At 40.5% G+C, this 22186-nt stretch overlaps 2 protein-coding genes across 2 annotated transcripts in view; both read right to left on the bottom strand.

Moving 5' to 3' along the window:
• The window catches only part of LOC114561491 (ephrin-A2), a 366950-nt gene that overhangs the window by 48666 nt on the left and 296098 nt on the right, over window positions 1-22186 (bottom strand). The gene's annotated exons all lie outside the window — the stretch shown is intronic.
• LOC114561493 (histone-lysine N-methyltransferase set-1-like) lies at window positions 16390-19495 on the bottom strand. The gene is made up of 4 exons (XM_028587547.1): window positions 19132-19495; window positions 17204-17334; window positions 16949-17111; window positions 16390-16815 (listed from the first exon to the last, which is right to left on the bottom strand). The coding sequence occupies exons 2-4, from the start codon at window positions 17307-17309 to the stop codon at window positions 16608-16610; spliced, it is 477 nt and encodes a 158-aa protein (XP_028443348.1). The 5' UTR covers window positions 17310-17334; window positions 19132-19495; the 3' UTR covers window positions 16390-16607.

The following is a 22186-nucleotide window of genomic DNA, read 5'->3' as shown; positions in this document are numbered from 1 at the left end:
GTGGTGGTTTAGATGGACTACCCTTTCCTGAGGTCCTAGAGCTATGGGAGTTAGATTAAAACACTCAAAAAAAAAATGAAAAAAAATTCAGGTCACTTTAGACTTCAGATACACCCTTCAGAGCGTGATACACACCACCTTAAAACTATTGTGGTTTATAGAGACAGTTCTCCTTTTGAAAAATATGTGATTTATAAGGTCCAAACAAACATTATTGGGACTTTAAAGGGACAATGACGTCACTTAAATAACTTGGCCTCATTAACATAAATACACATTAACCTGACACCACCAAGCGTTAATGGGACTTAATTATTATTTTATTGTACAACTCAAATATCACCATTGTTAATTGGTGACACTGACTAACAGCCAGATAGGAGCCTGTAACAGCTTAACAATAGATTGTCACACAACACAAGTGTCATGACAATAACTGATTTTAGCTTTTTTGCTCAAATCTCATTCTTACCCAACTTCAAAAGACCCATGGTTGATCATAACAAAAATAAATTAATAAGATGTAAAAAATAAATAAAATAAGTGCTGGTTTACAGTTTGTTGTTATGATGGCCTCTTTGTATAATTCAACCTTATATTTTTGTACTGAACCTTTAAAATGGCATTATTACAACCTATAACAGGCTGATAACTTGTAACACAAGAGCCACACTTTTTAAAACATTAACACATACAGAAAAACACTACCACAACTGTCAGTGTTTTTAAATCTTTTCTTTTTGTGACTGCCTCTTTGCAGTTATTCCTCTATTTCTAACAAAGTCCCTTATATTTTGCACTGTTCTTTGTGCCAACACGGGATCTTCCACCAGTTTGCAGTGACTGCATTCAGTTTTGGTGGCCAGTTTCCCCCCTGCTTATATGATCTTTGAAGTGTCGCATTACTGCAGCGACCTCAGCCTTAGACCACACTTTCTTTGCCACTCTTCTGGATCCATGTTCTTTATCAGCATAATTCCCTGGAACATAGGCAAACAAGAAAAAGATATATCACAAACAAAATGTGTTTTTTTCTTAATAATTCACTTTGGATATCAGTTAACTGCTCACTTGATGTGATTTCACCAACTTTACTAGCCCACATTAGAGTGTGGACAATATGGCGTGTATTAAAGTCATCAGCATTAAAACATTTTTAGAATGTCTTTGCTGTTCATCGGTTTAAGTGGCTAAACCTTTTGATATATGAATTAATTTAAGTACAGTTAGTAATACTACAATTAGTAACATGTCTTAAGTTATTTTGGCATTGTACAAACAACCGTATTTTAAATGAAACAAAGACTAGGGGTTTAAGGTCTGATTCTCAGTATAAATCTGATTTCATAGGGTTAGCTAAATAGTGTAGGAACTTGGTCTGAAAGTTTAGTCTTGATATTGAAACCTAACACATAAAGTACGTAACAATCAGCCTAATACTACTTTTAACCTCTTAGTCTTCCAGATTTTGTGACTCATTAATTTTGAGTCTTTTAACCAATTTGCCAAAAAGAGAATTAATAGAACATACTCATGGGCATCAAGAGAACATATGAAGAGAAGGAGGTAACTTTACTTTTATCTCAAATTCACTATACATTTTCTGATTATAAATTAAGTGTATTTGCTCCCTTGCAGACAAGATGTTTTGTACAAATGCAGTACAATTAAATTTAGGGCTATTTATTTATATCCCTTTCTTTAAGATTACTCTTGCATTTTGATAGTTGAAAACTTCAGACAGGAAACATCACAGAGATGTGCATAAATATCCTTAGGCGGTTACACACTGCAGGCGTGGCGTGAGCGGGCGTTTCTGTTGCATGTCAGCTGCGTGGATTTTGTCTGTCTTTCCCCACCAGGAAGGTGTCTGACCCCATTGATAAAATGAAATACCATGTTAAACATAAATATTGATACTGATTTGATTAAAGCAAAGACAACGTCGGCAATATTGAAGGCAAAATAGGCTACAGAATATTTCGTTTAGTATTGACAGGTGCAATACTAGAAAATTGATTAAAAACATTTTACATTCATATAGGCCTAGGCCTATCTGCATTTATATCAAAACCTAGAGGCTTTCAAACATCAACATGTCATTTGTTAATATGGATTTGTGTCTAAATGACATATAAACATCTTTTCCTATTCTATTTTGCCTGGAAACGCTTCCAACACGCTCGCGTATCGCGCGAAAAATAGGCGTTGGTTCTATTTCTAGCATGCACACATCTCAGACGCGTCTCGAGCCGCGCCTGAGACGCGCGTCTCACGCAGGCAGTGTGTAAGCTCTAACCTGTTACCATGGGAGCTGAAATATAAACGGACACGCCACGCGGCTGACACGCCGCTTCGCGTGGCGTCCAGTGTGTAACCGGCCTTAGATGGAATCCAACTGTGGATGGTGCAGTTTTGTGGCATGTGTAGAATACACTGCAAAGTAATTTATGTAATAGTTATTATTTTTATTATTATTTAATTATAAATTATACTTAATTTTATTCTTTTTAAAATGGTATGACTTTTTATTTAGGTCTTTCTTCCTTTCATACCTGGCCTAAAAAAGGATGTATCTTATTCAAAGCACATTAAGGTGCTTCACAATTCACCATGGTGCCCATGCCTTCGCTCTCCTGACACTGATGTAACTTTGTTTATTTTGTTATTGTGCATCTTACACACACAGCTTGTGTGTGACAGTAAGATACAGCAGGGAAGAACTTCTGGACATTGGCAATGTTCAACACAAGCTTACAACACTGCCTCTTGAACTTTAACTTTCTCCTACGCCTGAACCAAGCCAACTCCAGCCGGCAGGACACAGCAACACCGGTGCGCCCACAACGGGGACGAGGCAAGAGAGGTGGGCTACATGCTAGGCTGAGCTACAGGACCATACTAGCTAATGTCCGTTCTCTTGACAAATAAGCTGAGAACTAGGACTACAACTCAGCGTGAGATAAGGGAATGTTGTGCTCTTATTCTCACTGAGATCTGGCTCTCTGACAGCACGCCAAACTCGAAGAATACCAGGGAGGCGGCATGTGTACATTAACAACTGATGGTGTGGGAATGTTCAGATTGTTGAAAAGCACGGTTCATCGGACATTGAACTTTTAATGCTAAAGTGCAGGCCCTTCTCTTTATGTTTATCTCCCAAGCGAGTTCAGCGCTGTGCCTCTGCTCGATGGGGATGCTACAGGACCTCATCAGCAAGCTGGAGACTGCACACCCAGATGCTGTCCTTCATCGTGGCTGGTGATTTTAACTACTACAACCTCAGGGAGCGTCCTACCAAAGTACCATCAACAGATGAGCTTTCCTTTGAGGGAGTAGAATACTCTTGACCAAGTGTACAGCAACGTGAAGAACGCCTACAAGGCTGTGCCTCACCTGCACTTTGGACTATCAGTCCACATCTCAGTGTTCCTCTAGCCAGCCTACAGGCAACTCCTCAAACGAATGAAGGATCTGAACTAGTGCTTCAGGACTGCTTTAACAGTACAGACCGTGGTGGGTTTAAAACTCCTGCTCTGAGAGGGGACTGTACTGTGGACCTAAAGGAATATGCTGCAGCTGTAACTGGCTACATTTGCAGAAAATTATCCCCACTAAACGTTGCAAGACCTACCCCAACGACAAACCCTGGATTAACTGAAGTGTGGTCCATGCTATGTGCGCGCTCTGCTGCATGTGTCTCGGGTGACACGGAGGACTAGAAAAAGGCCAGATATGACCTGCGAGATCAATCAAACAGGCCAATAGACAATACAGACTGAAGCTGGAGGGATATTACACCACTGCTGATCCCGGGAGCATGTGGCAAGGTCTGCAACACATCACAAACTGCAAACAGAAAACAAACCGCTCACTTCGAAGCCCTCAACACCAGCTGAAAGGGAGGGACTATGGCCAACAAGGGCATACTGGACACACCACTCTGTGTCACTGTGTCACCACTCGGTCCCACCACCAGCTTCAAGTCCACCACCATCGTGCCCGTCACAAAGGACACTGTGACTTGTCTGAATGACTATCGGCACCTTAATTGTAACTGTGTGGCACAGAGCACCTTATTCAACTCAGGTTTCTTTTTTTTTCTTTTAATTCCAACTTAGGTTTATTGTACACTGGAAGTTATATTTAAATTTTATATTTTATTCTATTTGTGTTGTGCATTTGTCTTATTATTGAACTGTTCTGTTAAGGGAGTTGGGTAAAGTAAGAATTGTATGGTATAAACCACTGTGTTGTGACAATAAACCTCTTGAATCTGAATCTTACCTTCAGAGGGAGGTACACTCTCATTTACTGTGGACGACACAAAGGACACTGATCCTGTTGAACACAAAATTTCACAAAAGTTACCTTTGTCCCAGGAAAAAAATACATTTTATCAGCAGTGACTGTGAAGTGAGTTAACATACCAAAGCCTCCAATGTCATGGTCTTGCTCTGTGGTTGTAGAGTCAAAATCCACAGGCTCCACAGTTCCAAACTCTGATGCTGTGACTTCTGTGTTGCCGTTATCAGAATCGCTCCCACTATCTTCAGCGTCACTTAACGCAATCTCATCTGGAAAATGGCATTAGTAAAACTCACATAAATAGCTGGACATACGTGGTTGAAATAGCCACATCAATCAAAAAAAGACCTAGGGAAAAGATAGTAGGCCTGTGGTTTTGTACTTGCCACTTTTTGCAAAGTAACTATTTTTACTTGAGTAGTTTTGAGCTATTATACCTGTGTTTATGTTTAATGTGGTCCATGAGCACATAAGATAGAACAATCCATGTACAAATGATTACACAATATGATATTATGTTAATATTTAACGTAATTCGACTGCACCTCCACAAACATAAGTTTGAATTACTGTCCAGCCATACTGTATTTTTATGCTTATATTTCTGAATAGTAGTCCTCAACTCATATTTGGACATGAAAGGTGATTTTTTTTTTTTTTAAAGGATGTTGACTACGCCAAGTCTAGAGGTTTATAAATTAACATATCAAGGAAAAAACAAACACTCAGATAATATCTACAAGGGCTAATTTCTATACAAACCTTCAATTTCAATATCATCCAGTGACTTCCCCTGCATGCTGGAAAGGTGTCCTTTCTCCATTGACAAAAGCAGTTTGGAAATCTTAGCCAGTTGTGTTGTGGGAACTGGTAATCTGTAGAAGTCGCGGTGAACACGGATGTCGTGACCCAGGAAATCTGCAACCTGATCAAGTTCATTGTTTTTTAAATTAAGGACTTGTGAGAGTGTGGCAACATGTTTCCTGAGTTGTGTTGACCTGAGGTACTCCGGTGCTTTGCTCCACACTGGTTTGCATGAACACGCAAACAGTCCTGTCCTCTGTAGTGGCTCATTGACGTTGGTCTTGCAAACAGGAAGACATTTGTGGCACAAACGCCACATTCAGTTCTTCTACTGGCAAGTAGTGACAAAGCATCCACCACCCTTGGTGTGAGCAGAACTGCAACCTTTCTGCCCCTTTTCCCCAGGATTTCAATTCGGCTGAAATAGTTGCAGAGCTTCTGTTCAGTCTTAGACAACCCCATGGCAACATCTTCATGGAGCTTTGTGTTGTCCCTTTCATGAAAACTTTTGAGGCGCATTTTTGAAACTTCCCCAGCACGTCTTCGATTGAACACAATGATTTGTGCAAGTGTGAGTTTTGCAAGTTGAGCATAGTTCTGAGTGGTGGCCTCTTCCTTCAAGCTGCAGAAGGCACTTTCTGCAGATTTCTCAAGGTACTGATGAAGGATCTGAACATCTTCAGTGAAGGGCAATGTTGATGGTTTGTTGTATTTTGCATCGCTCAGTGTGTTCAGGGCACTGTGAGACACCAACTCAGACCACCTGGAGGTGTACAACTTCTTGAATGTGTCAGTGTACCTGATCAACTCTTCATCTTCTGCCATGAGTGCCCTACAATGAATAATGTCAGCAATTTTCTGCAGTGTATGCCCCAGTTTCAACGCAAGGCTTGGTTTCTGGTACAAGTGTTTTTCTTCATCAAAACCTGAAACTTTCTTTACTGCTTGCACAACTCTCTGGAAGTTAGCAGGTTTAACAGCCTCCTCTAGGTTATGTACTGAGAATTCTGCACGCAGGCATAACAACAAACGCCCCACTTCACGGAGCTTCTGTCGAATGTATTCATATTTTGTAGGGTCTTGTCCATGTTTGTTGTAGAGTGACTGGGCAAACTGAATGATAGAGAGGTCATTTCGCACAACTGAGGCCACCTCATCTTGTTTCATGACACTAAGGAGCTTCCACACTCCACTTGAGATCTGCTGACAGAATGTAGACTCCAGAGCTACAGCCAAGCCCAGTACTTTGGTTCTCCCAGGTTGGTCATCCAAATCTTCGTTTTCTGGCTTAAAGGGGCATCTGCGGACATGTCTCCAAAGCTCCTTACGTATGTACATCCCTTGACAATACATACAGTGAATAAACTTCCTGCCAGTGTTTTAGCTTTTGGCTTTCTCTTCACTTTCAGTGATCCTGTTCCATCTTGCAAAACTGCAGTGTTATGTTTAAAATTTCCCTTATTCCTCATTTTTTCTAATAATATCTTGCGCTCTTTTGAGTCCTCAGGAAGGGAAAATGCATGGACAATTTCAGCATGTGTCTTGTGTGTTTTCAAGTGGCGGAAATTTTGCTTTGTGGCTTACCACAAACATAACAGTAATTCTTTTTACTCATAATCAGATGTGGTAATTCTTGTTCATGAGTCACAGTTTCTTCCTCTGGCTTTTCCTTTGATGAATTCGCTGAATTAGATGTGTCAGCAGCATTGGGAATCATCTTATTTTTAAGGGGTGGCCAACATTGTGATGTACTGGGCACAACTGGGGTGCCTATGTCTGACCCATAAGATGTTCCAACATCAGGTATTACCGTTTTTACTTGAATATGTGCAGCTCTTGCCTTACTTGACATTAAGTGTATGCTGGCATCTGAATCATATTCATCATCCTCAGAGTCAGGTATGTATTCCTTGTCAGACATGTCCTCAGCATCATCAGATGATATTTCGTCCAATTGTGGATGTGGAATTTTGTCCTGATCTGACATCCGTTCATCCTCAGAAGCCTCAGAAGACTGCTGTGCCTGAATTGGTGAGAAAGCATATTATTTTACAGGGTGATTGAATGTTATAGACAGTTCAAGTTCAACACTCACTCAGTAGATACTCACCTGTGCTGTGCTGTGCAAGTAATCTCCTGTAATTTGCTTGAGGCAGGATTTATGCCAGACCCTGAACAAACTGTAACACATTTTGAGTAAAATAATGTTAACACTGTAGGTCTATTTAAGTGGTTAGAGCACAACACATGTACACTCTATACTAGGGCTGCACGATTATGGCCAAAACGATAATCACGATTATTTTGATCAATATTGAGATCACGATTAATTATCACGATTATTTGTTTTTAACCAAAACAAATTTTATTGTCACATAGGCTAATTATAACCGCTTTTACATCCATATTGTGCTACATTCCTCCTTTATTGAAGGATACTGTGAAGGAGTATGCCATTTCAGCTGTTGTGCAACCGCTTTCCACACATGCACGTTTGCCGTGAAAGATACAGGCAACGCAATTTTCTACAATTTTTTACATGTCTGCTTTGGGCTCTGATGCTCGAAACCCGTTAATAAATATTGCTGCATGTCATGCTAGTAAACACTAATAACACATTACATGGCAGGTAACGTTAGCCTACTGTTAGCCACAGTAGTAACTGGATTAAACACGGCTAAAATGCTGACAGCTAACGGTGTAGTGTGAATGTATTTCACTGTAGGATTCCAACAGCGGGACTGCCAACAGTCTGCCGCTAAAGCTGTGAGCTAAAAGAAACAAACTAGCACTATGGTCCTTGCTGTTGTATGAAAAAAACAAAAAAACAGATGGGACAAAATGTTGCATTTACTGGTAAACTGGTAAACATCGTGACAGACTTATGATGCCCGATTGCTACCTGTTGTGGAATTTTCCGCACATAACTCTGTCCTCTGTGACTGTCTACATCTAAAAATTGAGCTGAGCGGTGCAGGGAAAAACTCTGATTGGCTCACACAGACACGTGATCAGCCAGTCGTTGATGGAGCGCTAGATTGGCTTTGCTAAAACTGTTCTATGAACGGAATGACACATTTTAAATATAACACAATCACGCAAATTTGATCGTGGGAAGCAAAAATCGTGATCGTGATTAAAATTTGATTAATTGTGCAGCCCTACTCTATACTAATTCACTAAATATCTAACCTGTGCATCGATAGCCAAGCCACTTGAAGGAAGATACGGGTCCCACACAATTAACACACTTGTCCAAGGAGGATACTGTTGCGCACACCAGGCGGTGTTTTTGACACTGTTGGCGAAAAAAAGTAATTGTAGTATTTATTTATGCCACATAGTTTGGACAGAAAGACATTTCATATTTACATGTCAATACCTAATAACTTTAAATCCAATACCAATGTGATATTTAATTTACTTCATAAATACATACATACATACATACATACATACATACATACATACATACATACATACATACATACATACATAACTAATAGGGTGCCTATCCATTACCTGTAACCAAACAACTTACCATTCACATTAAACCAACATACAGATCAAATGCAGGCAGTCCAAGTGTTCTTAAAAACCAAAGCGATGCCTCTGGTGACAGGACCCTCTAAACTTTATGGTCCTCCCAAGTCATATTTGGGTGGGGTTCACCGTTTGATACACATACACTAAGATATTATACTGACTGAAGCTTGAAAAAGCATGTTTAGACAATGTCCTTCCATTTCATTGTCCACATAAAGCATGTTCTACTCAACATTGTCCACATAAAGCATGTTCTACTCAGGCGACTGCACACACACACACACACACACACACACATTGAAATAGGTTGGTAGATTTAACATTTTGCCACAAATAACTTCACTAAGTTGTACATGAGATTTAATTTACCTCTCCAACCTTGGTGAGTGGGCCGAGCTCTGGACTGGTCTGATTTGGGTGGCTGACAGCTGTATGGATGCACTTGCTCTCAGTGGTCAGCTGTAGAAGATGAAACAAAGAGACAAAAGGACAATAAAGAGAAAGTCCTGGGAACGTACTACTAGAGAGGATATTTGACATCTGAATAAAAAAAGAAGAAGACCTACCTCTTCAGGCTCATCAATTGAGGATGGGGGATTTGTGGCACCACAAATCTTTGGAGCCATTTCGTCATCAAGGGCCTGTAAAAAAAAAAAAAACAAAAGATATTTTAGACTGTGGACTATGAAAACTATAATCTGATGAACACAGCATTTGATGACTTCATTGTTTTTGTTCTACCAGTCTGTAATGGTCAGTATCATCTTTGCTATGGTGTGCTGGGTAGGTGGTATCGGGACTGGTGGTGCTATCAAACTGGGCAAGCTGGTGAGAATGCCAGCTCTGTGGGAAGAATGGATTTGGACAGTGTGGAGGCAGTGACAGACAGCGGATGAGAGGGACGCTGAAAACTATAAAGGACTACCCCTCTCTTCCTGTGTGTAGAACTGAGGCAGTTCAGGAGCATGTGTAGCCACAGGCTCAGTGAGCCGCATGCCTCAAAGCACTTAGGGGGCTCTTTTGTACCATCAGCCATCAGACTCATACATGTTATTACTATTTTATTGCATTGTATTTTATTGTTATTTATAGCGTATCTTAGTTATACGCAGCTTATTTATAGCATATCCTATATGAAGATATAACTTCTTCATATTTTTAAATTGTAGATGGGGAATTTGTGGTTAGCCTCAGTGCCAGGAGCTGACTTGTTGTAGCCCAGTATAACTAATAGGGTGCCTATCCATTACCTGTAACCAAACAACTTACCATTCACGTTAAACCAACATACAGATCAAATGCAGGCAGTCCAAGTGTTCTTAAAAACCAAAGTGATGCCTCTGGTGACAGGACCCTCTAAACTTTATGGTCCTCCCAAGTCATATTTGGGTGGGGTTCACCATTTGATACACATACACTAAGATATTATACTGACTGAAGCTTGAACAAGCATGTTTAGACAATGTCCTTCCATTTCATTGTCCACATAAAGCATGTTCTACTCAACATTGTCCACATAAAGCATGTTCTACTCAGGCGACTGCACACACACACACACATTGAAATAGGTTGGTAGATTTAACATTTTGCTACAAATAACTTCACTAAGTTGTACATGAGATTTAATTTACCTCTCCAACCTTGGCGAGTGGGCCGAGCTCTGGACTGGTCTGATTTGGGTGGCTGACAGCTGTATGGATGCACTTGCTCTCAGTGGTCAGCTGTAGAAGATGAAACAAAGAGACAAAAGGACAATAAAGAGAAAGTCCTGGGAACGTACTACTAGAGAGGATATTTGACATCTGAATAAAAAAAAAAGAAGACATACCTCTTCAGGCTCATCAATTGTGGATGGGGGATTTGTGGCACCACAAATCTTTGGAGCCATTTCGTCATCAAGGGCCTGTAAAAAAAAAAAAAAAAAATATATATATATTATCATAAATATCTTGAAGACAATATGTTCCCTGTGTAGTATTCTGTGAAAAGATATCATGGCTGTATTGCTGAGTGTTTTGTGGAAAACATGTAGTCTCTGAAACAGTTCTCTAGCCACTGAACAGGCCACATGACTACAGTCTGTAGACTATGAAAACTATACTCTGCTGAATACAGTATTTGATTTCTTCGTTTTTTATCAATTGCCAGCCCACTTGCTAGAATGATCGTACTTCTAGAATAAGGGGCTGTAAGCTTTTTACATGGAGTGACTTTTTAGTCCTTTTATAGTTCTTAGATTTGCTATGATTCTTTTAAATTACTTTTTCTCATGAATTTTCGTCAGTGCTGTTGAGTGGGTGGCCATCCACTAGATGTACCTAAACACCGTATCATTCACGTTAAACCAACATACAGATCAAATGCAGGCAGTCCAAGTGTTCTTAAAAACCAAAGCGATGCCTCTAGTGACAGGACCCTCTAAACTTTATGGTCCTCCCAAGTCATATTTGGGTGGGGTTCACCGTTTGATACACATACACTAAGATATTATACTGACTGAAGCTTGAACAAGCATGTTTAGACAATGTCCTTCCATTTCATTGTCCACATAAAGCATGTTCTACTCAACATTGTCCACATAAAGCATGTTCTACTCAGGCGACTGCACACACACACACACACACACACACATTGAAATAGGTTGGTAGATTTAACATTTTGCCACAAATAACTTCACTAAGTTGTACATGAGATTTAATTTACCTCTCCAACCTTGGTGAGTGGGCCGAGCTCTGGACTGGTCTGATTTGGGTGGCTGACAGCTGTATGGATGCACTTGCTCTCAGTGGTCAGCTGTAGAAGATGAAACAAAGAGACAAAAGGACAATAAAGAGAAAGTCCTGGGAACGTACTACTAGAGAGGATATTTGACATCTGAATAAAAAAAAAAGAAGAAGACCTACCTCTTCAGGCTCATCAATTGAGGATGGGGGATTTGTGGCACCACAAATCTTTGGAGCCATTTCGTCATCAAGGGCCTGTAAAAAAAAAAAAAAACAAAAGATATTTTAGACCGTGGACTATGAAAACTATAATCTGATGAACACAGCATTTGAGGACTTCATTGTTTTTGTTCTACCAGTCTGTAATGGTCAGTATCATCTTTGCTATGGTGTGCTGGGTAGGTGGTATCGGGACTGGTGGTGCTATCAAACTGGGCAAGCTGGTGAGAATGCCAGCTCTGTGGGAAGGATGGATTTGGACAGTGTGGAGGCAGTGACAGACAGCGGATGAGAGGGACGCTGAAAACTATAAAGGACTACCCCTCTCTTCCTGTGTGTAGAACTGAGGCAGTTCAGGAGCATGTGTAGCCACAGGCTCAGTGAGCCGCATGCCTCAAAGCACTTAGGGGGCTCTTTTGTACCATCAGCCATCAGACTCGTACATGTTATTACTATTTTATTGCATTTTATTGTTATTTATAGCGTATCTTAGTTATACGCAGCTTATTTATAGCATATCCTATATGAAGATATAACTTCTTCATATTTTTAAATTATAGATGGGGAATTTGTGGTTAGCCTCAGTGCCAGGAGCTGACTTGTTGTAGCCCAGTATAACTAATAGGGTGCCTATCCATTACCTGTAACCAAACAACTTACCATTCACGTTAAACCAACATACAGATCAAATGCAGGCAGTCCAAGTGTTCTTAAAAACCAAAGCGATGCCTCTGGTGACAGGACCCTCTAAACTTTATGGTCCTCCCAAGTCATATTTGGGTGGGGTTCACCATTTGATACACATACACTAAGATATTATACTGACTGAAGCTTGAAAAAGCATGTTTAGACAATGTCCTTCCATTTCATTGTCCACATAAAGCATGTTCTACTCAACATTGTCCACATAAAGCATGTTCTACTCAGGCGACTGCACACACACACACACACACACACACACACACATTGAAATAGGTTGGTAGATTTAACATTTTTCCACAAATAACTTCACTAAGTTGTACATGAGATTTAATTTACCTCTCCAACCTTGGTGAGTGGGCCGAGCTCTGGACTGGTCTGATTTGGGTGGCTGACAGCTGTATGGATGCACTTGCTCTCAGTGGTCAGCTGTAGAAGATGAAACAAAGAGACAAAAGGACAATAAAGAGAAAGTCCTGGGAACGTACTACTAGAGAGGATATTTGACATCTGAATAAAAAAAAGAAGACATACCTCTTCAGGCTCATCAATTGTGGATGGGGGATTTGTGGCACCACAAATCTTTGGAGCCATTTCGTCATCAAGGGCCTGTAAAAAGAAAAAAAAAAAAAAAAATATATATATATTATCATAAATATCTTGAAGACAATATGTTCCTGTGTAGTATTCTGTGAAAAGATATCATGGCTGTATTGCTGAGTGTTTTGTGGAAAACATGTAGTCTCTGAAACAGTTCTCTAGCCACTGAACAGGCCACATGACTACAGTCTGTAGACTATGAAAACTATACTCTGCTGAATACAGTATTTGATTTCTTCGTTTTTTATAAATTGCCAGCCCACTTGCTAGAATGATCGCACTTCTAGAATAAGGGGCTGTAAGCTTTTACATGGAGTGACTTTTTAGTCCTTTTATAGTTCTTAGATTTGCTATGATTCTTTTAAATTACTTTTTCTCATGAATTTTCGTCAGTGCTGTTGAGTGGGTGGCCATCCACTAGATGTACCTAAACACCGTATCATTCACGTTAAACCAACATACAGATCAAATGCAGGCAGTCCAAGTGTTCTTAAAAACCAAAGCGATGCCTCTAGTGACAGGACCCTCTAAACTTTATGGTCCTCCCAAGTCATATTTGGGTGGGGTTCACCGTTTGATACACATACACTAAGATATTATACTGACTGAAGCTTGAACAAGCATGTTTAGACAATGTCCTTCCATTTCATTGTCCACATAAAGCATGTTCTACTCAACATTGTCCACATAAAGCATGTTCTACTCAGGCGACTGCACACACACACACACACATACACACACACATTGAAATAGGTTGGTAGATTTAACATTTTGCCACAAATAACTTCACTAAGTTGTACATGAGATTTAATTTACCTCTCCAACCTTGGTGAGTGGGCCGAGCTCTGGACTGGTCTGATTTGGGTGGCTGACAGCTGTATGGATGCACTTGCTCTCAGTGGTCAGCTGTAGAAGATGAAACAAAGAGACAAAAGGACAATAAAGAGAAAGTCCTGGGAACGTACTACTAGAGAGGATATTTGACATCTGAATAAAAAAAGAAGAAGACCTACCTCTTCAGGCTCATCAATTGAGGATGGGGGATTTGTGGCACCACAAATCTTTGGAGCCATTTTGTCATCAAGGGCCTGTAAAAGGAAAAAAAAAAACAAAAGATATTTTAGACCGTGGACTATGAAAACTATAATCTGATGAACACAGCATTTGATGACTTCATTGTTTTTGTTCTACCAGTCTGTAATGGTCAGTATCATCTTTGCTATGGTGTGCTGGGTAGGTGGTATCGGGACTGGTGGTGCTATCAAACTGGGCAAGCTGGTGAGAATGCCAGCTCTGTGGGAAGGATGGATTTGGACAGTGTGGAGGCAGTGACAGACAGCGGATGAGAGGGACGCTGAAAACTATAAAGGACTACCCCTCTCTTCCTGTGTGTAGAACTGAGGCAGTTCAGGAGCATGTGTAGCCACAGGCTCAGTGAGCCGCATGCCTCAAAGCACTTAGGGGCTCTTTTGTACCATCAGCCATCAGACTCATACATGTTATTACTATTTTATTGCATTGTATTTTATTGTTATTTATAGCGTATCTTAGTTATACGCAGCTTATTTATAGCATATCCTATATGAAGATATAACTTCTTCATATTTTTAAATTGTAGATGGGGAATTTGTGGTTAGCCTCAGTGCCAGGAGCTGACTTGTTGTAGCCCAGTATAACTAATAGGGTGCCTATCCATTACCTGTAACCAAACAACTTACCATTCACGTTAAACCAACATACAGATCAAATGCAGGCAGTCCAAGTGTTCTTAAAAACCAAAGTGATGCCTCTGGTGACAGGACCCTCTAAACTTTATGGTCCTCCCAAGTCATATTTGGGTGGGGTTCACCATTTGATACACATACACTAAGATATTATACTGACTGAAGCTTGAAAAAGCATGTTTAGACAATGTCCTTCCATTTCATTGTCCACATAAAGCATGTTCTACTCAACATTGTCCACATAAAGCATGTTCTACTCAGGCGACTGCACACACACACACACACACACACACACACATTGAAATAGGTTGGTAGATTTAACATTTTGCTACAAATAACTTCACTAAGTTACATGAGATTTAATTTACCTCTCCAACCTTGGTGAGTGGGCCGAGCTCTGGACTGGTCTGATTTGGGTGGCTGACAGCTGTATGGATGCACTTGCTCTCAGTGGTCAGCTGTAGAAGATGAAACAAAGAGACAAAAGGACAATAAAGAGAAAGTCCTGGGAACGTACTACTAGAGAGGATATTTGACATCTGAATAAAAAAAAAAAGAAGACATACCTCTTCAGGCTCATCAATTGTGGATGGGGGATTTGTGGCACCACAAATCTTTGGAGCCATTTCGTCATCAAGGGCCTGTAAAAAAAAAAAAAAAAATATATATATATATATATTATCATAAATATCTTGAAGACAATATGTTCCCTGTGTAGTATTCTGTGAAAAGATATCATGGCTGTATTGCTGAGTGTTTTGTGGAAAACATGTAGTCTCTGAAACAGTTCTCTAGCCACTGAACAGGCCACATGACTACAGTCTGTAGACTATGAAAACTATACTCTGCTGAATACAGTATTTGATTTCTTTGTTTTTTATCAATTGCCAGCCCACTTGCTAGAATGATCGCACTTCTAGAATAAGGGGCTGTAAGCTTTTACATGGAGTGACTTTTTAGTCCTTTTATAGTTCTTAGATTTGCTATGATTCTTTTAAATTACTTTTTCTCATGAATTTTCGTCAGTGCTGTTGAGTGGGTGGCCATCCACTAGATGTACCTAAACACCGTATCAGTCACATTAAACCAACATACAGATCAAATGCAGGCAGTCCAAGTGTTCTTAAAAACCAAAGCGATGCCTCTGGTGACAGGACCCTCTAAACTTTATGGTCCTCCCAAGTCATATTTGGGTGGGGTTCACCGTTTGATACACATACACTAAGATATTATACTGACTGAAGCTTGAACAAGCGTGTTTAGACAATGTCCTTCCATTTCATTGTCCACATAAAGCATGTTCTACTCAGGCGACTGCACACACACACACACACACACACATTGAAATAGGTTGGTAGATTTAACATTTTGCCACAAATAACTTCACTAAGTTGTACATGAGATTTAATTTACCTCTCCAACCTTGGTGAGTGGGCCGAGCTCTGGACTGGTCTGATTTGGGTGGCTGACAGCTGTATGGATGCACTTGCTCTCAGTGGTCAGCTGTAGAAGATGAAACAGAGACAAAAGGACAATAAAGAGAAAGTCCTGGGAACGTACTACTAGAGAGGATATTTGACATCTGAATAAAAAAAGAAGAAGACATACCTCTTCAGGCTCATCAATTGAGGATGGGGGATTTGTGGCACCACAAATCTTTGGAGCCATTTCATCATCAAGGGCCTGTAAAAAGGAAAAAAAACAAAACATATTTTAGACCGTGGACTATGAAAACTATAATCTGATGAACACAGCATTTGATGACTTCATTGTTTTTATTCTACCAGTCTGTAATGGTCAGTATCATCTTTGCTATGGTGTGCTGGGTAGGTGGTATGGGGACTGATGGTGCTAACAAACTGCTAACAAAAGCTATAAAAATCATGTTCTACCTGGAGCTAGATGGAAAATGTACAGTATTTTGGTATGTGAAATGTTCTATGGTTAAAGCATTTCTTATATGAGAACTATCAATTTCAAAATGTCAAATTTCGACCACCTTGCATCTCCACGGCCAGTCTGAGTCACCATAATTATAGGTGATCTCCTCTCCTGGACTTATGTCTCGAACTGCAAACAAACAGAGATGGGGCTTCCCTTGCACAGTGAGGTACTTCATCTTGGCATTAGGGTTCATATGGTCGTCATTTACAAGTCTGCCAAGTGACCCATTCTCTGTTGCTGCATCAACACTACAAAAAACACAAGTAATATTTTCAAAACAATCCGTTTTTTTACTAATGCAATGTAAATGAACCTAATGTGAGAAAAGAGAAAAAGAGTCATATAATTCTGATAAGATTAATCAGTGACATATATACGTACCACCACAGTTTTCCATTAAAATGGAACTCGAACATAAACACTTTGAGGAGGTCATGGTAAATGCTCCGTCTCCTCTCACATTCTTGCTTGCTTATTAGATCACCTCTGTATTCCAATAGAAAGTCTCCCTTTTCAAATGGAACAGAGGTGAAGATGCCACGGCCTAATTCATCAAAGACAAAACAACAAATAAGTGGCAAAAGTGATATGTATTAAAGTTGAATCATGATTAAACAGTCAGAAGATTCAACTTACCTTTTACAGCATTGATGTACTTGATGTCAAGTCCCACTTTGTCACTTTCAGCAGTAACATAAAATCTTGCATCATCCTTTGGATTAATGCGTCTACGCCGCTGCATGTTTACTGTTTACAGGTGCCACAGCCTAAATTACCAAAAGTGATTGTCAGGATTACAATGTTCACTGGGACAAGCATGATCAGAAAACAAAACTCTGGATAAATTAGTAATGTACAAGCCACATCTGGACAGAAGCCAAATGATGTGCTCATAACTGCACCACACATATTTTATTGATTATTTTAAGAATACATAAAAAAGTGTAACATCTTTCTCACAAAATAACAGGCTGGTGGGAGTCTGTAATAGATAACAGGAGAAGGGTGACAGTTGCTTTAATCTCCAGCTGTGCTTGACCACATTCAGACTAAACTTCATCCTGCCTCCAACTGATTTTGTTTTCTGATGGTGTAGAAAGTCACTGACCACACAAGGTAATTTCTCTAATCAAAAACAAATCGAGCGAATCTCTAGTAGGCTTCATAGACCATGTTGCTCAGTGTTACCATCCAAAAATAACAGACAGGTAGCAAGAAAAAATGTTTTAACTAACAGCAGCTGTGTTCTTTTCAAAGATAAAATCTTAAATTGATACAGTCTGTCTGATTTCTCTTCTCTTTATATCATACGCTCTACATTTTCTCTTTCTTCATGTGACAGTAATGGGATTCACATTGTGTTTTTGGGTTCAAAGTCCTTTAAATTTGGTTTCTTTGGTCAATATGAATTACAGATTATTATGACATTAAAAAGAACCAGGGCATGAAATGTTATCACTGTGATGCTTCTGGCATTAGATCGGTTTTAGAATTATTCAAATTAACATGCACCTGACTGGTCAAAGAATGGTCAAAAGTATGTAAAACTACAAGAGAAAAGGCAGTCCCATCCCTCTACAAGTTTACTAGATTCAACATAGTCATATATTTGGAAAGTAGTCTAAACCCAGACATTTGCAGGAGGCTCAGTAAACAGGTGCTGTTTGCTATAGAAACCATGGTGCTTTATACTACTGCCTCTGTCCTCAGCTAACTAAATGAACAGTTCTTTGAAATAACACACTGCACCAGATACCTGTCAGGTCTGTTTTCCCTCATGTTTTGTATATTGATCATTGTGGTTGGTTACTATGGGTACCAATTAATTTATCTTACAGGTTTAGTACACTAACAAAACATCATAAACACATTACATTTATTAAATGGCCTGAAAGTACTCCTATTAATGATAAATCTTCCAGCCTTCCTGTGTCACTGCAACTTCATATTTAAACAAAATAATGTTGGGCTACTAAGAAAATATAAGATTCTCTAAAACAAACACAATGTCTGTGGTAAAAGTTAAGGCTTCCAGGTCCAGACCTCAGCAATTACAAAAGCTACAGGTGGATACAGACAGACAGTTACATAAACTTGTTAATCAACTTAGTACTTACAGAATAGGAAAACCAAAGATGATATCAGTACATCCTCTTAGTTCTTTTTTGTTCCAGTTCCAAAAAAAAACGAGCTGCCAACTAGCTGCTTTCTAGTCCTCCTCTCCTGTCCTCTCTGCAGACATCCACTTCACGTAAATGCTAAACGAGGCTTAACGAGCAGGGCATGTGGCTACGTCCTGCTTGTTAAGCCATGCCGTAGCCACAGCTCAACTTAACCTAGCTAGCTTTCATTTTAAAAACAAAACTACCAAATTTGACCTGCTGGCAATGTTGCTTCTGTCCTCATCTCTACCTGCTGTCCTCCACAGCTTTAGCCTGAGGCTTAATGAGCAGCACATGTTGATAGCCAATTAAGCTAGCTCAGCTAACATTGCACATGCTTGTAAATATAGCTATACATTTCACAGTAATATCTATAATATCTATTTACAATATAAACATTACCTGTATGTATTTAATCCTCTAGTAAGTCCATGACGTCTAGATGCCGCTTCCCAGGTGTGGTCCATTTAAGTTTTAAACAAAAACGTCTCTGGGCCATGCTCCGGGCATGTCTGGGCGGAGCTTCCAGTCGACCTCCGTTTGGCCCCGCCCACGCGCGTAAACCAGCCAATCACAAGACAGCCCGCCAAAATGCACCGTGTGTATCAGAAATGTGTATGAAACTGCAATATAAAACCCAGCAGTGGCGTCGCTGTTCTGATACACTGGGATACACTCAAAATCAGGTCAAGTGGTAAATGAGGACTTTCAAAGAAAAAGAGAATTTATGTAGTTTAGACACTACAGAATGCAATTCCGCTCTTTGATTTATGAGGACTTTGGCATAGTCCCACACATTACCCTTAGGTCCATAGAGCCAGCATATCTCCACCAGACTCCATGTAAATAATCAGGACTTTTAGCATGTATAGAGCCAGCATATTTCCACCAGACTCCATGTAAATAATCAGGACTTTTATCATCGTAAAACACACTTCATTCAAAGTGGACAGAAACTAAATAAAACTACCAAAAGCCGTCTTGGTTCATCTTTCCACTGTTCCAACAATCACCACTCTGGTTTGGTTGAAATAAACCCTTAATTCACCCATGTGGAGATTTACTAAATGTGGAGATATGCTGGCTCTATACACGCTAAAAGTCCTGATTATTTACATGGAGTCTGGTGGAGATATGCTGGCTCTATACACGCTAAAAGTCCTGATTATTTACATGGAGTCTGGTGGAGATATGCTGGCTCTATACACACTAAAAGTCCTGATTATTTACATGGAGTCTGGTGGAGATATGCTGGCTCTATACACGCTAAAAGTCCTGATTATTTACATGGAGTCTGGTGTTTGCAACAAGTCTAGTGGTAGTTAGTGTTAGTCCCCCGAGGGTTTAAACAGACTGGTGTCCACACGCTGTGTCAGTTGGCTGTTGTTTTTGGAGACGCTCGGTTGGTTTTACAGTTTTTTACATTCACTTTGCTACTAATTTCAGAACCACTTGTAACAGGCTATCCAATGTTCAAAACATTGGACTGTCTATTCATATCTCTAAAGAAGTCTTGCACTTGCACAATCACTGGTTCAAAAAACAAATATATTGTAAAATACCATTGAAACATTACTTTAGATCACCCACACACAAGCTACCCATAGTTTCACTGGGTCATTGTTCGTACAATCATTATATATTGTAGTACAAAATAGGTGATACATGTTTCATTATGGTACTACAAGTAAATACATCGCTGTAAAGTACTGCAGTAGTAGAGAGAATACTACAGACCAATGTGGTATAAGTATATATATATATATATATATATATATATATATATATATTTATTTATCCAGGTAAGTCGATTGAGAACAAATTCTCATTTGCAACGACAACACACACACATATATATACACACACACACACACATATATATATCATACCTAGAGATTGGCATGGTTTGATTTCAGTTAGTCTAATAGATGGTTTCATTTGCACATAGAGATGATTTTATGGAAAGTACCCCATGCCAATCTCTAGGTATGGTGAAGGGTATGTGATGATGGGGGGGGTATGGTGAAGGGTATGTGATGATGTGGGGGGGTATGGTGAAGGGTATGTGATGATGTGGGGGGTATGGTGAAGGGTATGTGATGAGGTGGGGGTATGGTGAAGGGTGATGATGGGGGGGGTATGGTGAAGGGTATGTGATGATGGGGGGGTATGGTGAAGGGTATGTGATGATGTGGGGGTATGGTGAAGGGTATGTGATGATGTGGGGGTATGGTGAAGGGTATGTGATGATGTGGGGGTATGGTGAAGGGTATGTGATGATGTGGGGGTATGGTGAAGGGTATGTGATGATGTGGGGGTATGGTGAAGGGTATGTGATGATGTGGGGGGGTATGGTGAAGGGTATGTGGTGATGTGGGGGTATGGTGAAGGGTATGTGATGATGTGGGGGTATGGTGAAGGGTATGTGATGATGGGGGGGGTATGGTGAAGGGTATGTGATGATGTGGGGGTATGGTGAAGGGTATGTGGTGATGTGGGGGTATGGTGAAGGGTATGTGATGATGGGGGGTATGGTGAAGGGTATGTGATGATGTGGGGGTATGGTGAAGGGTATGTGATGATGTGGGGGGTATGGTGAAGGGTATGTGATGATGTGGGGGTATGGTGAAGGGTATGTGATGATGTGGGGGTATGGTGAAGGGTATGTGATGATGTGGGGGGTATGGTGAAGGGTATGTGGTGATGTGGGGGTATGGTGAAGGGTATGTGATGATGTGGGGGTATGGTGAAGGGTATGTGATGATGGGGGGGTATGGTGAAGGGTATGTGATGATGTGGGGGGGTATGGTGAAGGGTATGTGGTGATGTGGGGGTATGGTGAAGGGTATGTGATGATGGGGGGTATGGTGAAGGGTATGTGATGATGTGGGGGTATGGTGAAGGGTATGTGATGATGTGGGGGGGTATGGTGAAGGGTATGTGATGATGTGGGGGTATGGTGAAGGGTATGTGATGATGTGGGGGTATGGTGAAGGGTATGTGGTGATGTGGGGGTATGGTGAAGGGTATGTGATGATGGGGGGGTATGGTGAAGGGTATGTGGTGATGTGGGGGTATGGTGAAGGGTATGTGATGATGTGGGGGTATGGTGAAGGGTATGTGGTGATGTGGGGGTATGGTGAAGGGTATGTGATGATGTGGGGGTATGGTGAAGGGTATGTGATGATGGGGGGGGTATGGTGAAGGGTATGTGATGATGGGGGGGTATGGTGAAGGGTATGTGATGATGTGGGGTATGGTGAAGGGTATGTGATGATGTGGGGGGGTATGGTGAAGGGTATGTGATGATGGGGGGGGGTATGTGAAGGGTATGTGATGATGTGGGGGTATGGTGAAGGGTATGTGATGATGTGGGGGTATGGTGAAGGGTATGTGATGATGGGGGGTATGGTGAAGGGTATGTGATGATGGGGGTATGGTGAAGGGTATGTGATGA

The sequence above is a fragment of the Perca flavescens genome, chromosome 9 (assembly GCF_004354835.1).
Source record: "Perca flavescens isolate YP-PL-M2 chromosome 9, PFLA_1.0, whole genome shotgun sequence".
Lineage (NCBI taxonomy): Eukaryota > Metazoa > Chordata > Actinopteri > Perciformes > Percidae > Perca > Perca flavescens.
The sequence above is the reverse complement of the archived record's forward strand: the minus strand, read 5'-3'. Positions and strand labels throughout refer to the sequence as shown.